This window comes from Protopterus annectens, chromosome 9.part0, assembly GCF_019279795.1.
Source record: "Protopterus annectens isolate FY-2018-M chromosome 9.part0, PAN1.0, whole genome shotgun sequence".
Taxonomy (NCBI): domain Eukaryota; kingdom Metazoa; phylum Chordata; order Ceratodontiformes; family Protopteridae; genus Protopterus; species Protopterus annectens.
The window spans coordinates 1,511,303,736-1,511,327,928 of NC_056743.1; the positions used below are offsets into that span (position 1 = coordinate 1,511,303,736).

Here is a 24,193-nt window from a genome sequence, read left to right on the forward strand (position 1 = left end):
AGGGTTTTTGGCTGTAGTAGCCTTAATGCCTTTAGGTCCTCAGGAAATGGTGCCTGGATCCACAGTAGGATTCTTACAGAGAAATTTGTGAGAATCAGGAACTCTGTAGTACCAGTCAGGTTTTCTAGGAGCCGGTGGTAAAGTGTCTGGAGTAAGACTGGATTCCATGAAGACATCTACAATATCCAGGACAGGGGGTACAGCTAGAGGCCTGTGCTGAGGCAACTCTAAAAATTCTCTGAGTCCCTTTTTGGACTGAGGTAGTCCTGGCATTCCCAGCGGCAATGCTCTCTTAAAGTATGCAAGGTTTCACCAAAAGAAAAATCCTCTGATGGGGAGGCAGAGGGAATGGAATCCTCTGCATCTGAATCCTCATATGTTGATAAGGGTATGTCCTGGTAATCAGAAGGGTTAGCGTCATTGGACTCCTGGTCTGCAGAATCAGAATGAAACTCAATTATTTGTCTTTTAGCAGGGGAAGGCTGGCTTCCCCTAATTAGGGTAATAAGGTCTACAGCCATTCTAAGCATTTGTTTTTGTGGCATGGGAGCTTGAGCATGCTCTTTGGTGTCGGTTTTCTAGGCGTTGTGCATACTCTGGGACTGACAAGCTCAATAGTTTTAGCTAAAAACGAAGTTGTCGGTTTAATGGAAATATCGGTAGGTCGGAACACACCCTCAGAAGCCGGTGCCAGCACAGCGGCTCCAGACCCATCCAAGGTAGAGACATCCGCAGGTTCCATCGTTGAAGAAGCATCTTGCGGCATATCGGACTCTGAATGGGTCTCAGCAGAGGCCTGTGAATCTGTAGAAGTGGGCATCAGGGGCTGCAAAGGCGCCTCACTAAGTACCGGCAGACTGGCGACTAGCTTAATGGAAACATCGTTGGCAGTTTTGGACCTATGCCGTCTGTCTCTGTCTATCTTTACGTTTTTCCGGAAGATCGGTAGTCGGATGGCTTATCGAAGCCATTTCAGAATACGGAGAACGAGAGCGAAAGAATTTAGCGACAAAGATAGCCCGACGACGAATGGTTTGGACGTTAAACAAGGCACAAAACCTACAGCAAGGGACGTCGTGGTCTGGGCCTAAACAGGTGACGCAGTAAGAATGAAAATCTCTGTGAGGTATTTGCTTTCCACAGGCAAGACAATTGTTAACTTATTCTGACATCGGTTAGAGCAAGAAAAAAGAATCCCAACTGGGTACTTAGCTTTAGAAGACTTCAGGTTTGAAACTCAAAAAATGAAAATTTCAGGTAGTGGCCGGCACTTGCAAACTGCTTCTACTTCTGGCTCCTTCTCGGCAAGAAAGACTGATGTAATGGCATCAGCTGCCTGTTTTATACCCCTGAGGACCTGACGTCATGGAAGAAGCGACAGCATCTGATGCAGAAATCCAAAGACTCTGGTATTCATGGCCGACTGAGGGCTACCTGCAGGCAGATAACCCAAGTGTGATGACTGCAACAGTGAAAGATGAAGATCTGGGAGAATCCTGCTAAGATTTGAGCAGAATTGAACTGGATGGAGAAGCTCTCTCTTTAGGCATAGCTAAGACCTTATGGAAAGTCTTGAAGGCTGAAGCTGCAATCAGTTTCAAGGACATGCCCCTGTTCAAGGAGAGCAGACATCTCTTGACACTGATGAACATCAACCTCAAAGCTGATCTTGGATCATGGCTGTGGAGAGATGAGGCTCCAAGAGGTAGGGACTGTTACAATAAAATTAACATCAATCCATTCCCTTGAACCCTGGCACCAACACTTTGGCTCCAAATCTCTCCTCTATCCAAACATATCAGTGTCAAGAGATAGGGATACTGTTGGAGTTGAAGTAACCAAGACAGCTGACATCAATGAAGGTGCCTTGGTGCAGGACAGAATAATTGACTGGTCCAAGCGAAGGAAGGACCGGATCCTGAGAAATAAGAGGGAGGTAGGTTGGACCAACACTTGGTACATTCCCAGTGGATGGCACCAAAAGAACCCCAAGCTGGATCTGCGTCATAAGAAGCTTCCTCAAGATCCTGTCAACATCTTGTTTCATAAGGCTTCGGGATGACCTGGAGGAAGAGCCCACCACAGGTGGTCTACAGTATCTACTTTATTGGGGAATGGAGCTTCAGGCTCACTGGTTTCAATGAGAACCATGGTCAAGAAGAGGAATGGAGCCGAGAAGCTGTAGGTTTTGACCTCCAAGTCGATTACAGATCTGGTCCAACAAATACCACTAGATCTGCAGAATGTTTCCTGTACACTTCTGACACAGATTTCTCAATTTTTTCAGACTTATCCTTCTTCCTTTGTCTTTATCTTTCTCCTTGGCCTTAGACTTGTCTAATTTTGTTGCTGGAGAAATAGTAGTAGGAGATGATCCTGGTGAAGTGGAAGCCCCTGTCTGTGGGAGAAGCAGGCCTTTAACAATAAGCTTTTATTTTCTTGCTTGGAGAGCTCTAGCACTGAAGGATGCATAAGACTGGTAATCCCAATCCAAATGGACAGTGCAATCCCAAAGTACATGGGAATCTTAGGGGACAGCTTGTGCCCACATTGAAAACACTTTTTAAACCCTAGACAGTCCAACATTTTAAATACACAAAACTAAAGATCCTAACTACAGCACTTAAATATTAGACCACCACACCAAAAATGTTAAGAGCTATCAGAATAGCAATTACACTCACAAAGCTTAACTACTTAGCCAACTACAATATATCTCTAAATTACTTATACCGAACTACCAATGATACACCATAACTACCTAAAATGTAAACTTTAGTCCCACAAAAAAGACACACTACTACTAAGATAACAGACTGTATAAAACTCTTGGTAGGGAAGGAGAGAAAGCGGAGATCCAAAAAAGATACACACAAAGATAATGACCCCTCAGGAACACGTCCAAAGTCTTTGATGGCAAATGAGATCTGAAATATTAGTGTGGAGTATGGGGAATTATGGGTAGGGGGGGAGTCCGAGCTCTATAACCACAGACGCTTCAGACTTAGTGCTGAGGTAGGATCCTACCACCCATGTGGTTAAATCAGATGAAAATAGCCAATAGTGATCTGACCTTCTGACACATTCCACTGTCCCTCATAATATTTGAAAAACACTCAGTCACTGTCTTTGCAAATGAGTTCTTCCAGAGGAATGCATCCAGGTATGATAGCACCTTCTCTGCAGCAGTTCAATTATTTATTTATTTTTAATTATTTCTTAGTTCTGGACCAGTTTGCTTCAACAATTTTATGTTCTCCTGTGACTGAATCAACAAAATCGGAGCTACAATTCACAATGAAGTGCTTGTAATTTTCCATGGAATATCTGAAATAGCACTATATGCTGTCCAGATGTCTACATGTACTACAGAATGAGGTAAAGCATACTTTTCTATTATGGGAAGTAGTGTAGCTCCAGCCCTTATTTCCACAAAATTAGTGTCTGATTTTTATTTTCAGTGTAATCTAATCCAACGATCTACTTGCCCTTGAATTAGATTTTTCATGTGACATTGTACTTTGTGCCTTATGGAATACTGACTTGTTAATTTGAACACTGCCACTTCTCAGCATACGAGTGTCTCTAAGAGAATCTCCTGGTACATATATCTTATATGAACAAACAGTACAAACATTTTTGGTCACTTTGACAGACTTAGCACACTTTGTCACAGGTTTGCCCACACTCCATGAGTAAATTATTCTAACTACCATACTTGGCAGCAACTTGCTTTTAAAAGTAACTGCCATCTAATACTGACTTTCTTCCTGCAGTGACTGTCAGGGCAGTTTTACATATACTCTAATTTTTAAGCATACTTCTCTTTCTTTAATAGGATTTCCTTTCCCAATTCTCACACTGGAGTTGTTTATTAATTACATCTTTCTCCATCAAAGACTGCAGCAATTATAGTGTACCTTCAGTTAATCCAACTCTTTGCAGTCCCATACATCCTCCAGAAGCCATGACAAAAACTGTTCCTCTTTACACTGAATTATAAAACTCTTATGACAGGAATTTATTTTTTGTCTTCCATCAGTGGAAAGTCTTCTTCTTTTGGCTGCTCCCATTAGGGGTCGCCACAGCAGATCAACTGTTTCCATTTCTTCCTGTCCTCTGCATCTTGCTCACCAACCAACTGCATGTCCTCTCTCACCACATCCATAAACACTCTCACCACATCCATAAACCTTATCTTAGGCCTTCCTCTTTTCCTGTTACTTGGCAACTTCATCCTTAGCATCTTTTTCCCAATATACTATGCATCCCTCCTCAGCACATGTCCAAACCAACATAATCTTGCCTCTCTGGCTTTGTCTCCAAACCTTCCAACCTGGGCTGACCCTCTAATATACTTATTCCTCATCCTGTCCATCCTCGTCACACCCAGCGCAAATCTTAACATCTTCAACTCTGCCACGTCAAGCTCTGACTACTGCCTTTTTGTCAATGCCACTGTCTCCAACCCATATAACATAGCTGGTCTCACTACCCTTGTGTAGACCTTCCCTTTCATTCTTACTGGTACTCATCTGTCACAAATCACTCCTGACACTCTTCTCCACCCACTCCATCCTGCCTGTACACTCTTCTTCACCTCTCTTCCACACTCACCATTACTCTGAACTGTTGATCCCAAGTACTTAAACTCATCCACCTTCGCCACCTCTACTCCCTGCATCCTCACCATTCCTCTATCCTCCCTCTCATTCACACACACATATTCTGTCTTAGTCCTGCTGACCTTCATTCCTCTTCTCTCTAGAGCATATCTCCACCTCTCCAGGGTCTCCCTCCACCTGTTTCCTATGTCACTACAGATCACAATGTCATCTGCAAACATCATAGTCCAAGGGGACTCCTGTCTGATCTCATTTGTCAACCTGTACATCACCAAGTGGAAAGTAAAGATATTGTTTTAATAAAAAATAATCTGTGAAAAACTCTATCAAAACCTATGGCAAAAAAAAAATCATTCAATAACTTCACTTGAAATGACATTTTATAACCTTGTGCAGGAAATAAAGGAATATAGAACTAGAGTGCCACAGGGACGATAGTGTTGGGGAAATAATATGTATTGGGTATTTGTAAGGAACACAATCTTTTTTGTTAAAACATTATTAAATGTGTAAATTTCACATAAAAAAGGGTATTAGGCTTATGTAACATTAACGGATACATTTGAATGACTGATACCCAATACTAGCAAGGAGGCGTAACGTATTGTCACATTCCTCAAGATAGATCACAAATTAGTTAAGCTAGCATGTTGTAAGTAAATCATTGCATTAATTTTCTTGTGCACTAAAAATGCTGGCAAACATGCAAACCATTTACCTGAGCAGCTGGCACCCTGGGTGTGAAAAGTGGACTGGGCATCAGAGGGACAGTAGGGGAGAGAGAACTGAGCAGAAGAAACCTGCCTTTCTTAGGAGGGTTTTGGAAACTCCGTATTAGGTTCAACAGCTAATGGAGCCTGGCAGTCAGCTCCCAGGGTGTGTGAAAATGCTCAGAAAACCAGTCAGGATAGAGTGGGAGGGAATAGGCATGCCTACACCCTGCATGGCTCCACTGCACACCTCAACCATACTCCCTATCAAAAAATAAACATAGGCAAGAGAAAATACAGTAAAAGCCCAATATGCTAAAGACAATGGCCCATTTTCACTCAATTCTAATTCCTGTTCATAATGTCTATGCCAGACTGGGATGGTAAGAGGACTGAAAATATAAAAAAAAGATGCTTACGCATAAAATGTGGTAACTTTTCTGAATCAAGATGTAAACTTTATGAGCAGAAAAAAAAACTGATGGGTGACAGATGCAAGGCTAAGCATATTCCCCAAGCATAGAGTATAACGTCTCAATGTGCACTAATGTAGGTTGAAAGCTCCCAGAAGCTTGAGGTTGCTGGAAAGGACATTCCAAATACAGAGCCACCAAGGAGGACACCCAATATTATATTAGATCACATTGTTCAATAATACTTTACATGCAAGCTGGAGGGGGTGAGCCAATGTCACCCTTAGCAAGAACATAATTACATAAATTCAAACCTACTTGTTTAAACATTACTTCTGCTATTTGCATACACCAATGCCAATAGCACAGGAGGAGAAATGTAATTACTTTTGTGTGTTTCATCACAAGTGTGTTAGGAGACAGTTGGAGATAGTTTGGGTTTGTCTCAGTGAACAGCAATAAACCTGCTGTCATGTCCGATGCACAACTTGTGGAGATCCACTAAGAAAAATCAATTTCTGCCATGCCAAATGCAAACTCACTGATACAGAATAGTCAAGCATAGCATTGCCAAACGTACATACTAGAAAACATACCAAATCTCTCTTTTTTTGCCTCTATACTTAAATATGAATGCCACATTTGCGCAACTTTGGATGGGTCAAAAACATTAGCCACAAACTGCAATCTAGCAGTACACTGAATATACAACTTTGAAGAAAAAGAATCGGGGAGTAACAGTTGATCAGTTAGCTGCTGATCACATGTAAGATAACCAAAACCTGTGGCACTGGCATGGAAACTGATGTTTCAGCTTTTAAGAGAGATCATGTTCAAGATTTGCCCACTCATCACTTGAATAATTCACATATGAGGGAAGGGGCACCCTGTACCCCAGATACTCTTATCACCAGAGCTGACACTTGAACCAAATGTAGGCAATGCAAAACGCCTGATAAACACTCCAACCAAGGCAGTAAATGAGAAACTAGTTTGCCTTACCCCTATAAATATTCAGGGAATTATCATTTTTCCTAATGTTTTAAATGTGGAACTGTTTTAGAGGCAATCCATGCGGGTACTAATGGTTAGCACTCTGTTCTCAATTTTTAACAGTCTGAAGTCCAAACTGTAGGTTCTAGAAGAATCGCTGCAGGATTTCCTCTGAAAAAAAATACAGCCAAAACCTTTTTTCATATTAAAGTGTATTCAAATACAATTAAACACAGTTTTAAGACAAAAATGTACTACTCAGATACCAGCAGTAAATGCTACCATTAATCCCACTGTTTCCACAACAGCGAGTAACTAGGAAGTTCAGACAAATGAATGTTAATTGTCAAGATGTATACTATAAATCACTCCCAGCACAAAGCAGGAGATAGTCCTCTTGATTCCAAGCACCCCAAATGTAAACATTATTGTGATATTAATCTGTTATTTCAGACAAGCTCCCTTTTCATTTTTTTTTTAGTTATTTCAGATCACCATACTTATTGCTTTATTCTGCTTTGTATGCAGAAGTAACAGTCTGAATGATCCTACATACAAATTTAAGTTAAAACACTTATTTAAATAAAACCAGTACAGTGTGCATATCATAACCTTTGGGAGGCAACAGTTTAAAACACATGATATGAAAGTAGACAATCCATCATGTGGCTTCATCCAAAAACCTTCCTCCAGGTGTGGTGTTGAAACGATGTGATTCAGTGATTCTTCTAAGTTAGACTAGTCTCCTTCTGCACACAGCAAAGTTGGAAGGAGAACATGTTTCTGCAAGCAGTCTGTACTTCTAGCCATAAAGTTAATGCAGTGCTGTTAAAGTTTCTTCTTTAAGATCTGTAATCATAATAAAGGGTTTAAAATAATGGGCCTTTACCATAGCAACGAGTGCTTTTATGCAGAGAGCTTGTTTCTTGCTAAAATACTATTCGCCTGCAAACCATCTTTTGTTTGATGCATTTCATCTGTCAGTTCAATCCAACAATGTAATTTTCCATAATTTTTCATTAGAAGGGAATCTTCCCATTTTGGATGGCTTTGTAGATGCTGGTGTCAATAGCTACATACTTTCCCAACTTGTTATCTAGGAAATAGAGATGGTCACTGATGAGGTGGGGATTAAAGCCCTCCTTCTGTAAGCGGGTCTTCTGAATCTTGAATGTGCCTGCAAACAAGAAAGCAATATCAAACTACTAGCTCGCATTTCTTGCTTGAACAGTACCTGCTAACTTAAATGCCATCTCAATACAAAATGACTAAAACTTAGAGACAACAAAAGATAAAGGACTCCTTGTGTCTTTTTTTAAACATGTATACTTAAGCTTTTTCTCATGTACAGCATCCTTTTTTCGTAGATCTAGCACCATTTCTACATGCTGGCACAAAAACAAGAAAACACCTAGTTACCAACTACTTTTTTTTACCTTTTATTAGCAAGCTTATCATCTCACCTAAGGTTTCACTGCCTGTTCTGTATCACAGAGATATGATTACATGCTAGCCCCCCCCCCCCCCATGCACTATAGTCACTTTACAGTTCCACAGTTTTCTATATTGTTTTTTTTTTTTTTTTTTGGCCTCCGTGACTGCTAACTATAAAGCCTCCTTTCTCCAATGTGTCTTGAGCCATTTGCTCTCTAGTAGTAAGTATCTTCAGCAGAGGGGTGACAACCAGAAGGGCCGTCATACAGGCACCCATGGAGATGTTTATGCCCTTGCCAACATGCTGACAAAGACAGCATTTTTAGTAGGGCTCTAACCCCACTCCTAGTGGCTGACATAAGCATGTGCATCACTGTGGGGTATCCTACAGACCCCAACCCCACGCGTGCGTTTGCATGCATCCACAAACAAATTACTAAGTCTACCACCACACTTGGGTTTGAAAAGGCCATGCCTGCAGTCCTAGCCATTTTGGTGTACTGCAAGTCTCCTCTTGTATGGTGGTGATTGGCTGACAGGAACCACTACTCCTGCCTCAAAGACTGGGTGACCTAGCACTGATGATTTATGCCAATCCTCCCCCACCATCTGAGCTGCTAAATGAACTACGGTCAGCTGAGCCACAGTCAAGACTTTTCTTCTATGCTACAGACAGGGGCTCTAATGTATTACTGCAGACCTATACAGTGCTAAGAACTCAAAGATTTCATTAAAATTAATATTATAAATGGAATGAGACATTAAACCACTGTGAGCAGTCCATAAAACAAAGCTGAGAAAGCAACTGCAGATAAGACTGGCTACTAGTGACTTAGTAAAACTAAAAGAAAAGGTGTAAAATGCAACATTCTCTGCAACAGCCAAAAAGTTCCTAGACATTTCTTAAAGTGTTTTTGCTTTTTAGGTCAAAGGAGAGTAACAATTCAAAAAACTTTCCACAAAGGAGGAAATAAAACTCATTTTCTTCCGAGACAAAATGTGGCAGGTGTTTTGTTACAATGCACAAATATTCTAGTGTTGACTAAATATTACTGACAGTTTACAAGCATACTATCTTTTCATTGAATAATGCCATAATGCAGCTTAATAAACTCCTACCTGTGGTATCAACTTCTGGCATTAGGCGGAGAAACAAAGGCCTGGCATAGGGTGGCAGCACTTTCTGGAGGTCTTGGTATAAAATGCTAGGATTAATCTTTCCTTCTGGGTCTGCAATGGCAGCCATTCCTGCTTTACCTTCCACACCTAAAGAAAAGAGAATTACATTCCAGCACTTGCAGAAGAAACTCAGAAATGGAAAAGACAACTGTGACAGACTCAATGTACTGCAATAGTGTCCTGCCTATGAAAAGTAAGATGCTATTAAACCAATAACTGCTTCTTTCCCCAACTTGTAAAGGGTGCAACAACACAACATTAACTTTTACTATACTAGCAGGACAGAGATGCAGGTGATGAATGAGGTTAGGTAGGTGCTGCCTCCTTGAGTCAAGCTATTCTGCATGAGGTGCAGCATCCACTCAGTGTTAATGTTGGAAAATGAATCCAAAAAGCACTTGGTGTTGGGATAAATCTTACAATCTTCTGATCTTCTAGCATTAAAGAACAGTGTGATATCTGTTAGACCCACTGACTCTTTAGAAAGAAGCACTTAGACTACAAATAAATCCCACAATGTACTGATCTTTCAGCATCAAAGGCAAGTATGCTACCTGTTAAGCCACTGGCACTCCAGAAGGGTGCAATGAATGTTTGCTCCCGAATTCTCTAGCTTTTCTGAAGGTGATCTAGCAAAGGTCTAGGGATGCACATGGGAACATCCCTCCAACTTCAAATCTGGACACTTCAACCTCTGTCATCCTCAGAATAGTAAGGTAGGCCAGAAACATGTTCCTCCTGCACCTGCTGGTGGATGAGTTGCAAAACTAGTACACATGGCAGTGCTTCACATCATGTTCCTTTTCCAGGCAGTACTGACAGTGCCACTGCATGTGCCACCTATAATCTGGCAGCCACAAGAAGACATATGTTCTGTGCCTAAAGCATCAAAACTGAGAACTTTACCGCAATGAATGTCAGGATTGTGATCTTAAATGTATTATTATGCAGAAAAAAATACAGCGTTCAGGGGTTAAAAACACTCCTAGTGTAGTGTGTGACATTACAGTGCATACCAGCATATGGACCAACAGCCAACAAATCCAGTAATTTCAAAGAAAGATATGCAAAACTAGAAAATAAATAATTATGGTAATCAAAGACTAACTTCAGAGTATAACAAGTACATTCTCAGGACAGTAAGTTCTTTAAGGATTAAATTCAGAGTGAAAAAAGTTTTTAATGCACACATATATTATTGCTGTAAAACCAGATAAAGGAGGAAAGACAGAAAGCTGTCAATTAAGGGCACAACCTCATAAGCAGTTGCATAATTACTTGGGGAAAAAATCAGCTGCAAAACATCTGAGGTGAAGCAAAGGCAGGTATCTTCATAAAAATGTACTCCTCAACCACAACAATCATGTATTTATACATATTTAATCAAAATCAAGATAACAAAAGCTGTGAATGGTGACTGCTTGAGGAATTACTCTGAAAACTATAGGTGGTGGTGGTGGGATCAAGCAGGCTCATTCCTACTTGAAATGGCTTTTCCTCTCATGGCCACTGTTGATAATGTTGGCAGAGTAAGCTCTACTGTAAACATGGTGGAAAGAAAACTCTGGCTTGCAAGAAGCCAAAAGGAATGGCTATAAACAAAAGTGAAGCCTGAGACCAGCAAAAGGACAGATAAAACTGAAGTCTGAGCTTAAATAAATCACAAACAGGAATGGTCACAAACATGGTAATGGGGGGTAAGTGTATTGACATCACTACCCATTTATGAACAGAGGAAGTCAAGTGATGGTTTTCTGTAATAACTGGCCTGAGGGTGGGTTAAAAGGCAGTCTAGGTTTGACGAACAAGCTGAATAGCGATCAGTGTCATAATCCATCCCCCTTCCTGTCTGGGTCATTGGAGAAGAACGTACTCCTAAAATACCCTTTGCTTAGGTCTCCATATCCACTCTGTCACCCTCTTGCTTCGCATGTCAGGTTATGTATCATCTGTTATTATGTTTCTATTTGTTCCAAGGGTGCATAGAATAAAAAGACATTGTAGCATATGTTTTCCAAGTGATTTTCATAATTTACTTAGCAGTGCATTGCTATGTTCTGTTAATTTGCTCTGTACAGCTCTATACAGTCATCACAGTAGTTCTCTACCACTACTCCTGCTAAACCTATTTTATTTTACATTCAATAAACCTGGTTTCCTTCTCTCATCTCTTAGAATAGCCCATGTTTTTCTGCTTATAGTCATTGTGCCTCTTCTTTTACCATTAGATATAGCTAGCTACCCATGTATTGACTTTATTGCCTCCATATAACACTTTACAGTACAGTAGTGTTTTTAATTTTTCTTTCCTTTCAGAGCCTGAGGACATTACATCAGACCTGTCCCTTAAATATCAAGGGCTCTGCCACAAGGCACACATCTGTGAACATTTTTCATTAGGATTTTCTGTCATTCTGCAGCATAAGCAAGTTTAACATAAGAAGCACTGCTGTATATAAACTTTAACTAGTCAGATACGTGCCTGCCATGTGCTGTAAAAGCGACTCTGATGTTACCCCAAGAGAGTAGGCCTTGCATTCTTAGGACCACTTACCAAGTTGGCCACCGTCCTTTCTCTTGTCAGTTAGATTATATTGGATATGACAGTTACTTTGTCTCCTTAGTTTCTCAGTGTCTACATTCAGTACATAAAAGAAAACATGTTCTACATTGCGTCTCCTTGCTAATTAATCAAAACTGGCTTTAAAAGTGATTCTTTTCTGTAATAACTGGCCTGAAGGTAGTGTTCCACAAGGATCCATACTAGGCCCCCATATGATTTATCATACTCATCGGTGATTTCTACACTGCTACAAAAAATGTGACTCTAGTTCAATACATTGGCAACTCAACTCTAGTCTAGTCTGCTAAATCTCTCTAAAATTAAGGACCTTTCACAACAATTCTTCTTATTGACTGAAACATGCCTAAATAATTCATAACTAAATCTAAATCCTAAAAAAATGAAATTACTGTTTTTCACCCCAGAACACATCTCTACCAAAACACTGGCTCTGCCAGAAGCACCATAATAGAACAAGTAAACCACACAGAATTACTGGGTGTCATCATAGATGAAAAGTTGAAATTCAACCAACATGAATCACGTGGTTAAAAAAACTAATCAGAAGCTTGACATTACAGAGTAGATAAGACAGTCCGAATGGAGAGGTGATAAAATCAGCAAGTAAAGGACAGTAGCATTGCTGGAACTGAATTCATTCTCAAGTCTTGGTGAGTACTGTCATGAGGTAGACCCTGTTTTTACGAATCTCACCAAGATGATACTGGTGTATAGACTGCATTTTATATATCATGGACAGAAGTAGGTTAAAAATAGCTGGATGCACAAGTTCCAGGGTAAAAAAAAAAAAGCCCAATCCTGGTAGGCACACTGTTGTCAGGACTGAAAAAAAATGGCAGTCAAAATCCTCAAGACATGGAAACATTCCTACAATGGGGTTAGACCAGGCTCATGGGGAGGATGACGCCCCCTGTTGTAGAAGAAAGTAGTAGTAGTCCACAAAACCAACAAAAACTGACAGGCCAGAGCCATTTAGGTGACAAAGTATTGAGGATAAGAAAAACTGTGTATTGTTACTATTATGCAAGAAGCCCAGAATTTCCAGATGGAAGATATTCAAAAAGATTAAGAGAGAAATTAGAGGAAAGAAAAATACTTTCACAAGAAAAACTGTTAAAAGCTTCAAATGCAAATTTGTGTTCATTAGTACAACAGATCCATGAAAAACATTACACAGACTAAGAAACTTTAGGCTGTTTAGAAAAAGAAAACAACTAAGGGGGGAGAGAAAAATACAAAGAACAAAACCTAGAGATGTTTGAAAGGTATAAAAAAGAAAAATGGACATGGGAAAGAAAGAAAGACAGATCTGATATGGTGCAATATTTATGCAAAACAGAAAACCAAAATAATCAGTACAAAACAACAGCTCCAATGATACTTGAAGAGAAATACAGCCAAGGCATACAGATATGAAACGTTTCACAATACAAAAAAAATAAGAACACAAAGGGAGAACACAGAACAGAAGTTAAAACAAACAAAAGCTGAAGTTATGGAATACCTGCAAAGTGAATGGTTCATTGTTGAAAATCCAGCTCTGGTAACATCACAGCGTGATGGAACAGTGAGTCCCCAAAGTAAGGGGAAACAAGCAGAGAGGCATCTGAAGAAATATGAATGGGATAAAGAAACAGAATTCATAGTGTGCAATATATCAATATGGAAAGGAGAAAGCAAAACTAACCGATACAACAAAGATATATGAAGAGAAGTACAGCCAAAGGCATTTGGATATGGAAAATTTTGCAACACAAAAAAGAAAAAGGGTGGGGAGATTATTAAACAGGAATTATAATAGAGAAGTTAAAGAAATAGAAGTTGAATTTATGGATTAGATGTGAAGTGAAGGATTTAGTGTTGGAAATCAGACTCTGGTAAAGTCGAGTCCCCAAATTAAGGAGAAACAAGTACAACAGGAAGCATCTTATCATTTGCCACACACAGATACTCTGGAGATTTCAGTAGGAAACCAGTGCAAAAGTTCAGCTGGAGTTGCACACGAAGGGAATGAACAGGAAGTGGTGGCAACTCTGACACAGTCAATGTTGTAGAGTGATAGGCCAATGAGCTCTCATATGAAAGTGCAACAGATGATGCAGAATGCAGCTGAAGCAATTATGTCACAGGAAGATGTTCTGAAAATTTCTGTAGAATGCCTGCAGGAAACAGAGGACAAGGAATGTGCCCTCAGTTTAGAAGAAAATGATCTAACGGAAGATTTGCTTGATTTAATAGAGATGGATAGACATACTAAGATCAATGAAAGAAATAGATTACAAAAAGGCACTAAGACCTAAAATGTTATAAGTTTAATAAAACAAATGAACACAAAAATCACGAATATTAACAGAAATTCATGTGATATAACAGAAGTAAATAGGCTATATTATTGTGCAACAAAATTAATAACAGACGAAATCTTAACCACAAAAACCGAGGGCAATAAGGAAAAGGAAGGGAAGTAATCAAATGCTATCATGGAAGTATCGTGGAAGTATCATTCAGAGAAAACTGTAAAGCAATTAAGGCAAGTGTCACTGTTAGAACAGTGTAGAAGAGGGAGCAGAACAAACATTCTTAGAAAGACAAGATAAAAGCAACATGCAGTATCAGAACAGACTAGAATCTATTGTACACTACTGCACATAATAAACTAAAGATATCATCACAGGCAGAAAAACTTAGAATATATGGAGATAAATATAAAGGAAAAGTACAAAATAAGCAATTCACTAATGACCTCAAAAAGTTTTACAGAGATTTGGGAAACAAGCAAAAGGAATAGAAATACCACCAGAAAATGAAGAAACAAGACAATTTTTAGAGAAATATCTATGAAGACCCTGTGGAATGTAAAAAAATGCTGAATGGATAGAAGAAACAAAAGAAACAATAAGAAGTTCAAATGTACATGATATGAAATGGGATGAAGCAACAGCCAGAGAAATTGAAACAAAATTAAGAAAAGCTCCTAACTGGAAAACCCCTGGCAGAGATTCAGTATCTAATTTCTGGTTAAAAGTATTAACATCTTTACATAAAGACTTAGCCCTGAGAAAGAACTACTTGTGTGTGCATCCAGAACAGATGCCAATTTTAACAGGAAAAATTATGATACTCCTAAAGAGTGAACCTGCAAGTCATCTTAAAAACTATAGGCCACTGATTTGCCTTCCAACGATATGTAAACTACATACTGGAACTGATGCCAACAGAGTTTATAGGCAAACTCAACTATGGCAATAGAACAAAACGGTAATAAAAGAAAGATATATGGAGCAAAGGATCACTTGTTAAAGTTGTAATGGATAATTGTAAAAAGGGGAAGACAAATATAAAGGAAAAGTTCAAAAGTATGGCATGAATAGATTACAAAAAAACATTTGACAGCATAAAGAAGTATGTACAAATGTATAAGATAAACCGTACATTAATTGATTACACTACACTGACTATGAAACTGTGGCAAGACACTTTACATCTAAGCCATGGTAAAGGATAAATTAACCCAGGGATAAAAATTAAAAGAGGGGTATTCCAGGGTGACTGTCACATCTGCTCTTTTTCTCTTGCCATTAACCCATTAAGCTCTCAGCCCTGACGTCTGGGAAAATAGTCCAAGCCATACATCAAGTTGCTCCTCCTGTTTTAACTTACAGTTTTAGGGCCCCAAAAAGTATTGAATCAGCTGGACAGGAAAACAAGAAACATGTTTCACTCTTTATCAGATGACGTATAAAAATCAATGCATACCAAGATTATATATTCCCCGTTCTGAAGGAGGAGGTATGGGCCTCCTCAAAATTGATTACATGTACAGATTTGCTACTGTAGGTCTGCATACATATCTGCTACTCTCACAAGATCCAAACATGAAAGTTTCAAACATGAAGAGAATAAGCCTAATATGACTTCCCTGCTTAGGTTAGCAGAAGCATATCAAGTGTCAAGCCATAAGGGAAATCAAATGAGAAGTAGGCAAAAAAATCAGGCAGCAACTGAATGTGAGAAAAGACAGAAGACAGAATATAAGCTAAAAAATCAGATGAAAAGGCAAGAAATGTGGAAAAGGCAAAAATATAGCTGCAAGTACAGAACACTCCTGGAACAACCTCATGTCAATCAGTATCTGATGCAGGAATGATTAAGGAGAGATGAATTTAAACCAAATGAAATGACAACAGGATAGTGGACTACATACACACTGGTTTACAAAGTCCACTGAATGTGTGAGATAAACATACAAATGCAGGTTTTGTAAAACAGAATTGGAAGCAGTCACACATCTTGTTTGCTTGATGTGGTACATTAATGGCAGAGGGCCTGTGAAAAGGCATAATGTGCTACGACTATTGCATGAGGGATTATGCAAACATTACAATACTGAAGTAGTTGAGAAGCATTGGAAACATCAGCCACAAAGCATTATAGAGAATGATGAAGTTTATATGACATGGGATCACCCATTACCAACAGTTCAAAAAACAGATGCAAGAAAAACAGATACGTCCATGAAAAGAGGACAAAAGTAGCATTGATCACTAAAATTGCTACATCCAGTGACTACAGTGCCTCTTACACACACACAGAGAGAGAGAGAGAGAGAGAGAGAGAGAGAGAGAGACAAAGTCATAAAAATACCAGGATTTGCATACAGAAATGAGGGCAGTGTGGAAGGATACTCAGACAGTTCCATTAGAAGCAATGGGTCACACAAAAAAGAATTTAGTCATATTTAGATATGCTACGTAACTCTGTATGAATTACGGGAGGAGTCAATTCTGGGCACATTGCAGTTTCTGGAAAAAGCACTTTTGGCTAACATCAAAAACTGAATATATTAATTTCATGAACTTTAATCATACTTTGACTAAGGAATGCTGACCATTCCCATCAGGGTATTAGAAACCCAAAAGATTTGGAGAAATTAAACACTGTAAATAAATAACTTCACTGACATAGCCAGATGCACAGCCTCTACATTTTATGGTTCTCTTCTGTATGCTACCCCAATCTTCACTAAACTTCAAGTCTCAAATGTCCATACTTAAGCAATGTTATAATAAAATGGCCAATTTGCAGTAAACAGTAACAGAACACACCACTGCCTAGTCCTCACAGAATTAAGCTGGTTAGCACTACCACATTCCCTAACTTTTTCTCAGCTAACTACAATACCAGACTTCTCTGTAAGCCAGACGATTGCCTAGCTCTTAATAACTTAATGCACTGCTACTTCCCCAATAGAATTGTACTCTGTAAACAATCCCTTAAGCACTACAACCAAATCATCTAATACGCAGGTGACCCTTTACATTCAAGTGCTGCAGTCAAACTATGGAACCACATCCCACTATCATATCCATTCAGAATGCAAACTTATTTAAAACACAACTATCACATCAATGGATCTGATATTCCTATACATTCAGGATCAATGCCACTCATCTTCAGTTTGCCATAACATCACACCATTTCTTTTCATTCAGAATTCTATACCCCACAATCAGTCTTCACAAACAGCTGAATAATTTTATTACAATGTCCCAGCTATAAACTTTATTTTGTGACACTGTTCACTCCATCTCTATACTTCTAATATAAACCTTTCGATAGCCTTATATATAATTGTCTCTGAACCCGCTTCATACTCCACCTCTGAACTACAATATTAACATTTCTGCCCTACCTAGTTTTTTCCCTCATTTCCATTTCTTTGAATTTCTAAGCACTAATCACATCAATCTTTTACAAATCTGACAAACCCACTAATACACCTCCTCAAATGCTCATTGTTCAACAACTACTAATGCATAAGTATTTTTTTACAGTGTAATGGTTGCCTCCTCTTTCATATTAACGTTACCTACACAGTAAATATATGTGTATTTTTTACTTTAACACCTTTATTGAATCAGCACTAAAAAGCATACATTTATATAAAAGTAAACAAATATCATATTCCCCGTTGCAATCATTATACATCACATATATTATTTTGTATATTTATCAATTCAACATTACATAAATTGATCAAGTCCTGCATTCCCTTAAACCTCATATCTCCTCCAGAACATTATCCTGCATTCCCTTAAACCTCATATCACCTCCAGAACATTATCCTGCATTCCCTTAAACCTCATATCTCCTCCAGAACATTATTCTGGATGTACTGTTCTCACAGTTTCCATTTTCTATGTCATTTGTTCCCACCCTTTTCTAAAGATCCCACTTCCAATTCTTTTATCTCTGTAACAATATTTAATACTTCAAATACAGTTGGTTCAAACTTTGATTTCTGTTTTCTAGTCATTTTTTGGCAGCCACCAGAATTAAACTTAAAAAAAGGTGTTACTATGTTTAGGCAATTCAGATCCTGTACTCCGTTTCAAAAACAATTTCCTTAGTTACACCCATTTGCTCACCCAATATTTCTGACAGAGTACTCTGTAGGGAATTCTTAAAGTCTTTCAGCTCTTTACACTCCCAAACAATATGTTCCTAGTTATCTCTTTCTTCCCTATCACACCTGCAATATTCATCATCTACTGGAAAAAAACTTTGAAGCCTGTGTGGTGTATAAAATACCTATGCAAACATTGTAAACTTTCTAGACTTTGTTGCACATTGGGAGCCATCCATAAGTCCTCCCCATTGTTTCCTTGTGAACTGCTTATCCTCTCTTCTTCCCACTCTTTTCTAACCTCCTCCGATTGATTCATATAATTATAGTGCAGTGTTTTAGATGCCCTATTAACTATTCCTTTTAAAAACACCAGTTTCTATTCTAAATTCAATTAAATACTCTACCAGAGCAGGTCTTTCAATTGGGATTCTTCTATCCCAATGTCAAAAACAAACACAAGCTAGAAAAAGGTAGCTCAGCAAAGGCAGCTATTGGTTCATGCAACTTATCTTTTCCAAAACAAGAAGTTATGTACTCACCATAAGATTCAATGTATGTAGTCCATCTCACCTCACATTCTTACCCGTGGGTTCGGAGCCAAATGTTGGCTCCGACTCGGCCATACTTTTAGCTCGAAGTCTTTCTATTGGCTGGGCTAAGATGGTTTCCCATGCTGCACTGCTCTCTATCCCCAGATCTAGTTTGCTGCAAGCACCAGCACTCATTCTCCATGCATAACACCACCTAAGGAAGGAAGAACAAACCAAGAATGAAGGGAACTCTGAAACCAGGCCTAACTTCCAGATCCTCCAGGACGGGGGAAGGTGGGGGGATAAATAAGAATGTGAGGCGAGATGGACTACATAAATCAAACGTTATGGTGAGTACATAACTTCTTGATGTTATGTAGTCCAAACTCGCCTGCATTCTTACCCGTGGGACAGCGTCCCCAGCACCTAAATCCTGGGAGGCTCAGTGGAAAATACTCCTGAGAACTGTGGAACCAAAGGAAGACCTGCCTCTAGATACCACATCTAACTTGTAATGAGTGACAAAGGTGTGAGGAGAAGCCCAAGTAACCGCAGCACAGATATCATCCATAGACAATCTAGCCTGAAAAGCTGTAGATGTAGCTACAGACCGGGTAGAGTGAGCCTTCACTCAGAAAGTACAGTTTTGTACCTACCATAAATGTAGATGTTCGAGTGTTCACACTGCTGCAGTCATCACACTTGGGTTATCCTGCCGTCAGGCAGTCCCGCAGTCGGCCAGAGTTCCAAAGTCTTGGTCCAGCGTTGGTTGCTGTCGCTTCTTCCCTGACGTCAGTGCGCCAGGGGTATATAAAAGGCATCCAACGCCAGGTGCCCCCAAGTAGGTAAGCAATACATATTGCTAATAAAACATATAAAAGGAATAAAAGGAATACCTTCAGTTACAAGCAAATTCACCACAAAGGTTGTACAGGATAGAAAGGTATAGAAAAATTCAGCTAGGTCAGAGGGGATGGAGGGAGGGTAACCTGGACTGCAGCAGTGTGAACACTCGAACATCTACATTTATGGTAGGTACAAAACTGTACTATGTTCATCGTGTTACACTGCTGCAGTCATCACACTTGGGTTGAATCCCAAAGCTAAGGATGGGCGGTGGAACTAAACAGGGTTTGGAGAAGCTAGTAGGCCCTGCAGAAAGTACAGTTTTGTACCTACCATAAATGTAGATGTTCGAGTGCTCATACAGCTGCAGTCATTACAGATGGGTTATCCTGCCGTCAGGCGGGTCCTCGGTCGGCCGAATTCCAAAGTTTAGGTCCGGCGTCGGTTGTCGTCGCTTCTTCCCTGATGTCAGTGCGGCAGGGGTATAAAAGAGGCAGCCGACGCCATTTTCTTCAGTTTTTCTTGCCCCAGATGTCAGGTGCCCCCAGAAGGAAGGCAAAACATTATATTATGCAAACATGCAATGTAGATAAATCAGAAACAGTAGTTGCAAGCAAATACACCATAAAAGAATACCCCACATAGGTTGTATGATAAAGGCGTTTGTCATGAGGCCTGTCCTAAGAGGGGATGGAGGGAGGGTAACCTGGACTGCAGCTGTATGAGCACTCGAACATCTACATTTATGGTAGGTACAAAACTGTACTATGTTCATCGTGCATACAGCTGCAGTCATTACAGATGGGAAGAATCCCAAAGCTAAGTAAGGGTGGTAGGTACTAAGTGGAACTAGGAGGGGCTAGGATGCCCTGCAGGACTGCTGTGGCAAAGCCCGCTCTAGATTTAGAGTATAGGGGAAGGTGGTAGTGCTTGGAGAAAGTGTGCACTGAACCCCAAGTAGCTGCTTCCAAAATGTCCTTGGTAGGGACCCCCCTGAGGAAAGCTGTAGAGGTAGCTGTAGCCCTGGTGGAGTGGGATCTGATGTATACAGGCACAGACTTCCCATGAAATGAATAACAAAAATGTATGCAGTGGGCTATCCATTTTGAAATTGTCTGTTTGGAAATAGCCTTTCCTTGAGCACCTGTAGCATAGGACACAAAGAGCTGCTCAGATTTCCTGAATGACTTTGTTCTGTCCAAGTAATAACGAAGTTGTCTGTGAATGTCCAAGGAATGTAGTAGTCTTTCTCCTTTGTTCTGTGGATTTGGATAAAAGGTAGGCAAATGAATACTCTTGTTTAAAGCTACACTTGATACTGCCTTTGGCATGAAGGTAGGGTTGGTTCTTAAGGAAACTCTGTCCTGATGGAAAATGATGAATGATTGCACAGCCATGAGGGCCTGTAGCTCTGAAACCCTGCGTGCTGAGGTAATAGCCAGAAGGAAGGCTGTTTTCCACGACAAGTATTGTAGCTCTGTAGAAGAAGCCGGTTCAAAGGGAGGTAGGGTCAGCTTTTCCAATACGAAGTTGAGGTCCCAAGCTGGGACTGGTGGTTTCTGTGGGGGTTTTATAATTTTTGCCCCTCTGAGGAACTGCCTTAATAGAGGATGTGAGAATAAAGGAGGATCCGTATTGTATTGTGCAGAAATGGCTGAAGCGTGGATCTTGATGGAGGAGAAGGAAAGGCCACTGTTTAATATTTCAGCTAGGTACTGCAAAATTTGAGGTATATTTATTACCCAAGGATTCTGGCCCTTTTCCTGATTCCAGGAACAAAAACTTTTCCATTTGGCGGAGTAGGTTTTTCTAGTAGAGGGTCTTCTGGTCTCCAAGATGACATCCTGAACCTCCTTGGAGAGGAGAGTCTGTTGGGAAGTTAAGGTATTCTCCATGCAGCTAGATTTAAGGTTTTGAGCTGGCTGTGAAGGGTTTTGTAGTTGTGCTGGGACAGCAGAAGAGGAGCTAGAGGTAGGATTCATGGTGGTGAGTGTGACAGGCTCTTTAGGAGAGGATACCAGTGCTGTCGTGGCCAGTCTGGAGCAATGAGAATCATTTGTGGCCTCTCTGATCTGGCTTTTAATAGAACTTTGGTCAGTAGAGGAAGAGGCGGGAAGGCATAGACTGTCAATGTTGTCCAATTGAAGGAGAGTGCATCCACTTTCCAGGCCTGTGGATGATAGGTCCTTGAACAAAATTTTTTCAACTGGTAATTTCTGTGGGTAGCAAATAGATCTATGTCTGGCTGTCCCCATGCCTGAGTTATCTTTGACAAGACTTGAGGATGCAACTTCCATTCGTGTGGGTCTGTCATGTTTCTGCTTAAGTTGTCTGCCAGTGTGTTTTCCTTCCCTGGCAGGAATTGTGCCTGTAGTTGAATTTGTAATTCCAGAGCTGTGTTCCACAGGGTCATGGCTTGCCTGCACAGGGGGTATGAATGAGTACCCCCGTTTGTTTATGTACCACATGACTGTGGTGTTGTCTGTCCTTATCAATAGCTGGCCTGGATGCAGTAGGTCGTTGAAGGTCATAAGAGCATTTTGCACGGCTAGCATCTCCTTTTGGTTGATGTGTAGGTGCTTTTCTTTTTGGGACCATTTTCCCTGAATGCACTGATCTACCATGTGTGCTCCCCAGGCATAGTCTGAGACGTCCAATGTGATGATTTGAGTTGCTTGAGGTAAACAGAAAGGGAGACCTGTGTTTCTTTGGCATGCTTGAGCCCACCACAAAAATTCCTTTTGAAGGCATGGAATGAGTGGTATAATTGTTTCCAAGCTGTGGCTGTGTTGAGACCATAAGTTTTTTAGGTACCATTGTAGTTTCTTCATATGCAGCTTTGCGCATGGTATCAGTAGGATGCAAGATGCCATGAATCCCAGAGCCTGCAGGACTTTCCTTGCAGTTAGTCTGGTTAAAGTTGCCATTTTGTTGAAGTATTGAGACAGTTGCCCTTGTTTGTCTGGCGTGAGGTAGGCCATCTGGGTGGATGTATTTAAGTTGGCACCCAGGAAAATTATCTGTTGAGAAGCTATTAGTTTTGATTTCTTTTTGTTCACTGTGTATCCCAGGTAGTTTAACAGTTTTATTACAAACGCCAGATGCTGCAATAGAATGTCCTTGCTGTCCGCTTGGATCAGGCAGTCGTCCAGATATGGGTAGATTTGTATTCCTTGTTGTTTGCAGAAGGCAATTACTGATGCCAGGCATTTCGTAAACACTCTGGGCGCAGTAGATAAGCCAAAGGGCAATGCAGAGAATTGGTAAAATGGGTTGAACCTGCAAGAAATCTGAGGTATCTTTTGCAATCTTGTCTGATAGGGACATGCAGGTATGCCTCCTTGAGGTCCAATGTTACCAGCCAAGACTCCTTGCCCAGCATGGGAAGAAGCTGCTGTAAAGTGAGCATCTTGAACTTTTGTACCTGTAGATCTGTGTTTAGGATGGATAGGTCTAGGATGGGTCTCCAATCTTTGTCCTTCCTTGGTACCAGAAATAGTCTGGAATAAAAGCCTTGACCTTGTTCTTTTGCAGGTAACTCTTGAATTGCTTTCATATCCATGAGAGCGGAAATTTGTCTTTGTGCCTCTGCCCATTGATTTTGTGGCAGGTTTGGCAAGCCTCTCATTTTTGGAAGGGTGTGAAAGTGGAACCTGTAGCCTCTGTCTATAATGTCCAGAATCCATTTGTCTTTTGTAACAATGTGCCAGTTTTTTGAAAATAATGCCAGTTTTCCGCCCAAAGGTGCTGCCATTTAAGCTTTGTTTGGCAGGCTTAGGGGGAAATTGTGTCTGTTTTCTAAATGACTGTGGTCTATCTTCTCCACCCCTTGGGGTTGGTGCTTGCCACTGTCTAGCTCTGTAAGATCCTTGAGGTTGTCCTCTACCCCTTGGGCGTCTGTATCTGCCCCGTTGAGGTTAGTCCATGGCTGGAAAGGACCAATTTTTCGAAGGCCAGTTTCTGCTGAAGCGTGGAGGTTGCACATGCAAGAAATCTTTAACTGTTTGCATAGATTTTGCTTTTTCCTCCATTTTCTTTAGTACCTCCTCAGCTGTAACACCGAACAATACATCTTTTTGAACTGGTGCATCTAATAACTTTGCTTTGACGTGATCTGGTAAGGTTTGCTCTTTGAGCAAAGCATGTCTACATATGACAGACCCTGTGACAGCAGCTCTACATGAGGCCTCTAAAGCTTCAAAACCACACTGCAAGGTATGTTTACCCACTTGCTCTGCTCCATGCAACAAATCCTTCAACTCTTTCAAATCTGGCTGTTCTGTTTGTGTCATTTTGCTTTTCAGCTGGGATAACAAAAACTGTTGGTACTTTAACATATGAAATTGACAGTTTAATGCCCTCATGGTTAAAGTGGCTGATGTATACACCTTTTTCCCCCACCTTTCTAATGTTTTGGAATCTCTCTCTGAAGATAAAGGGTTTTTAGCAGTAGAGGCCTTTATCCCCTTG

The 24,193-nt window shown here is 40.3% G+C and overlaps 1 protein-coding gene across 1 annotated transcript in view; it reads right to left on the reverse strand.

The window, feature by feature from the left end:
- Positions 1 to 7,222: 7,222 nt before the first annotated feature.
- SLC27A1 (solute carrier family 27 member 1) overlaps positions 7,223 to 24,193 on the reverse strand; it is a 1,244,912-nt gene continuing 1,227,941 nt past the window's right edge. The window contains exons 12-13 of the mRNA XM_044084455.1: positions 9,295 to 9,441; positions 7,223 to 7,918 (exon numbers count right to left, since the gene is read on the reverse strand). Coding sequence (XP_043940390.1) covers positions 7,761 to 7,918; positions 9,295 to 9,441 — 305 coding nt within the window. The 3' untranslated portion in view covers positions 7,223 to 7,760. The remainder of the gene's footprint in view (positions 7,919 to 9,294; positions 9,442 to 24,193) is intronic.